This window comes from Corvus brachyrhynchos, unplaced genomic scaffold (assembly GCF_000691975.1).
Source record: "Corvus brachyrhynchos isolate BGI_N302 unplaced genomic scaffold, ASM69197v1 scaffold280, whole genome shotgun sequence".
In the NCBI taxonomy this organism is placed as follows: domain Eukaryota; kingdom Metazoa; phylum Chordata; class Aves; order Passeriformes; family Corvidae; genus Corvus; species Corvus brachyrhynchos.
In genome coordinates, this window is record NW_008236198.1 from 470,083 (window position 1) to 474,047 (window position 3,965).

At 47.3% G+C, this 3,965-nt stretch overlaps 1 protein-coding gene across 1 annotated transcript in view; it reads left to right on the forward strand.

Moving 5' to 3' along the window:
- Positions 1–3,965, forward strand: part of DNAJC6 (DnaJ heat shock protein family (Hsp40) member C6) — a 21,847-nt gene that overhangs the window by 1,568 nt on the left and 16,314 nt on the right. Inside the window, exons 3-4 of the mRNA XM_017740823.1 lie at positions 1–92; positions 3,647–3,769. The exon at positions 1–92 is cut by the window's left edge and continues 57 nt beyond it. Of these exons, the coding sequence (XP_017596312.1) occupies positions 1–92; positions 3,647–3,769 (215 nt within the window). The remainder of the gene's footprint in view (positions 93–3,646; positions 3,770–3,965) is intronic.

The window sequence follows — 3,965 nt, forward strand, 5'->3', positions numbered from 1 at the left end:
TCAGGACGTTCCTGGACTCCAGGCACCCCGACCACTACACCGTGTTCAACTTGTCACCCAAATATTATCGCAGTGCCAAGTTCCACAACAGGGTGAGTGCCTTCCATGGGGGAAAATTCCTTAGGAAAGGGGGCACCAGCTCCTGTTGTATCCAGAATTTAAGGTGATTTAGGAGTTATAGGTGTTTTTAAGCTGCTGGGGTGGGTTTGGGGTTTTAGCTGTGACCACAGGGATTAAAGAGCTGGAAAGTTCAGGGATCACGTTCATGTGAGGAGCCTGGCAGAGTGAAGGGCATTGCACTGAGCGGGCTGCAGAGAAATAAAGAATAAAACAGTGTTGGAGCTGCTCCTACAGCGTTAGAGCTGCTGCAGAGAAACAATAAAATGAAAGGCCTTTGGAAGAAATTGCCAACAGGAGAAGGGAGATTATTTCCTTGCAGTTGGGCCCTAATCAGGCAGGAGCCCTCAGCAGGCAGAGCACGGGATGGAAATGGGATCTGAGGGACATTTTGGCTCTTGTGACTTTAAAAAGCCACCTCCACTGCCTGGCCCAGTTTCCCTCTCCAAAATCGGAGCAGCATCAGGAGCACTGTGAGGCTCTGCTTCATTAATGGCTTTCAGAGGAAATCTCTATGAAATGCTGCTGCTGAAATGCAAGATTAGATTTAATCTTTCTGAAAACTTCCTGTTCTTTCCCTCTCCCACAAGGGAGTGATGTGTTTGGTGCCTTCTTTAAAAAATTTCTCACTTTTTGGTGCCTTCAACCCTAAAGGCAGCATCAGTTGCCAGGTTTCACCCTCAGTCAGGGTAAATGAATCTAATCTAAGCCTAATTTAATTTTCATTTGAGGTGTAGCTGAATTTATCTTCAGCAATTCTGATCACCAGAAACCACTCACTGATACTTGAAGCAAATTTCTCAGTGGCCATCAGTAACCAGACTTCAAATATGACTCAATGAACAGGGAAGACTAATTAAGAGACATTAGGAGCTCTGAATCTTCAGTCTTGATTGGTTTTGGTGCATCACTGATGCTGTTTGTGGGTGAAAGATTTATCTACTTCTGAAAGCCCAGCATTAAAGGTCTATTGCTGTATGAGCTGGCCATAACTCTTGAACCCCTGGAATTATCTCCCACCCACCCAACACTCAACAGGTGACTTTTAATGTCACTCTCAAAGCAAAACTCGGTGCTTTGGAATCATTGCCTTGACTCACACAGGAAGAAAATAAAATTACCTTTTAATAAAATATTATATTTTCAGCTTATGGGCTGGCAAGTCCTGATTCCAAGTATTTTCCATGAGAATGGAGTGTGAACAACACAATACATGAAGTAATTATGAGGCTGAGCTTTATATATCTTGGAAAAAATACTAAAGGGCTCTCAAGGAGGTGAAATCCCAGTGAGTTTTCTGCTGGGGTGAGGATGTCAGCTGATCTGCACTGAGATACACACTTGCTCTTTGACAGGAAAAGCTTTTGAATTCCTGCTTTCTTTAAAACGTTTTGCTCCTAAGATCAAAGTAGGTCACTCTGCTGCGTGGTGGCACAGGAGGGAGGTGAATTCATGTCCTGCTGCGCCATTTCCTGCCTAGACCTAGCTGAGTGGGTCACCAAGCCCCAGGTGCCCAGTCTGTCGAGGAGGAGTGGGGACTGGCAGGATGGGGAGGCACTGGGAAAGGTTCTCCAGAGAAGCTGTGGCTGCCCCATCCCTGGAAGTGTCCAAGGATGGAGCTGGGAGCACCCTGGGGTAGTGGAAGGTGGCAGGGTGTGAGCAAGATGATCTTTAAGGTCCCTTCCAACCCAAGCCAGTGACTCTGCACAGAGACCTGGCTGTGCTCTGCTGTCCCCTCTGTGTCCCCAAGAGGAGAGGCGAGCAGAGCTCCCACCGGCCTGAGGAAGTGAGAGCAGTTTCAAAACACAGAACTCAAATCTAACATTAAACAAACCCAAACTTCAAAGCCTCTCACGGGTCACATTCCTGGCAGTTGCTGCCCTGCTGCTAAACTGAAACAAGTGCTGAGTGCTTATTCCCAGAGCTGGAGAATTCCAGTTGCTTTTCCCTAAGGTTGCCTGTGCTGAGTGCTGGTGAGGTTCTGTTTGATACAAACACCAAGCACACATTTAATTTCCTAATTGCAAACCATCAGGCAGATGTGTAATTAGAGGCAATGTAAATATGTAATTATGGACTGTTGGGAAATGTGTATTATTTACTAGAGAAGTGATAATGGCTTTTCCAGATGCTTGGTAGGGAGGTCTGCTCAGAAGATTGTCAGGGGAAGGGTCACTGGATGAATTCTAACAGGGAAAATCAAGGTTTCAACAGAAGGAATGAAACAAACTCTGGAGACAGGAGAAGGTAGAGAGGGTAAATAGGGAATGGCTGTTCCCTGCTCTCTGAACTTTGAGCACCGTTTGATTTGTTGGCCCCTACAACTCAACATTTGCTCACCAGGGGCACAGCAGGATATTCTGGAGACCAAAACTTTCCTAGGTCTGAAATGCAATCAGACAAATACCTAATTTGATGTGGGATTAGAAGGAGCCTCCCCAACAATGAACAGAGGATGGATGGCTGGGTTAGGCAGTGCTGCCAGCCTGGCCTGGCCCTGCATCCCATGGGAGCCTTTGGGATCCTTGTTTGACGTGACACAGCCTGGCAGGGCTCTGATTGGAATGTGGGTGCCTGTTTCTGCTCCAAGATGTTGTGCAGGTGTCAGACAGGACCTTAAGTGCAAGTTTCATAAAAGCTGGAGCATTTCCTTCCTCTGAGAGATGGAACAGTTATGGGGATCAAGAACATCTGGGCAAATCATCTCCTTCGTTCCCTGTTCCCATTAAGCAGCAGCCAAATGTCAGCTGAGAGAGAGAGAGAACCAATCCTTCAGCAGAGGACAAGCCTCAGGACATTTCTCCTTTAAATTTCTTCTGTCCAGAAATGCCTTAAAAAAAGAGATATTTCAATTAAAACCAGATGAAAGGGAGATGTCTGTCGAGGGCTATTTGATGTGCTGCTTGGGGCTGTGCTGGAGAGAAGTGGGCTGACTCAGAACCAGCACACTGAGGAATAGGAACCAGACATACTTGAGGATTTGTGGGGTTTCAGCTCTAAGGAGCCATTCGTTTTTCTGCCTCATATATTAACATACTTACTCAGATAGGATTATTATTTTTTTTTTGAACAGAACTTTCCCTTTCATCAGTTTAATATCTGTCACATAGGGCTTGGAAATCCTGTGCCGCAGAAGGATTCAGAACAACAGAGGCTCAGTGCCCTGTGCAAATCAGAGCAGTTTTTAGGGACACGTTGTACAAAGGCTTTAGAAATCAATGTGAGTCTGGAGTGTTAGAAAAGAGCCACTCCAGATAATCTGACGTGAAATGTAAATTTTGAAAATCGTGCAGGCAGGGACAACACATCAGCCCGATGTTACTCCATTGAGAAAGCTTTTTTGTCTGCCTCCTCGTAACTCATGCGAGTCACGGCGCGGAGTTACGCACGAGGACAGGTGGAGTAGGTTTCCAGCATGTAACTCCGGGTTGTAAAGGATGAGTAGGTTTCTTGGCAGGGAGAATTTGTAGAGCAGGCCTTGCTCAGCGCTCCTCCAAAGCCGGTTTTGTCTCTGGTGCTGTTCCTGCAGGTGTCTGAGTGTAGCTGGCCCGTCCGGCAGGCGCCCAGCCTGCACAACCTCTATGCTGTCTGCAAGAACATGCACAACTGGCTGCAGCAGAACCCCAAAAACGTCTGTGTCATCCACTGCATGGTGAGTGCACCCCACAGCAACCAGCCTGGGGGCTGAGGAGTCCCAGGTCACACTGCACGTGGAGGGTCTGGAGTCTGTGTGCGAGGATGGGGACAATTCCTGAAAGGGGAGGGGTGGCATGGAATGGACCCAGAGAGAGGGACATCATCACCCACAGCTAAGCTGGAAAAGCTGGCACGGAATGAGAAGCAGGAAT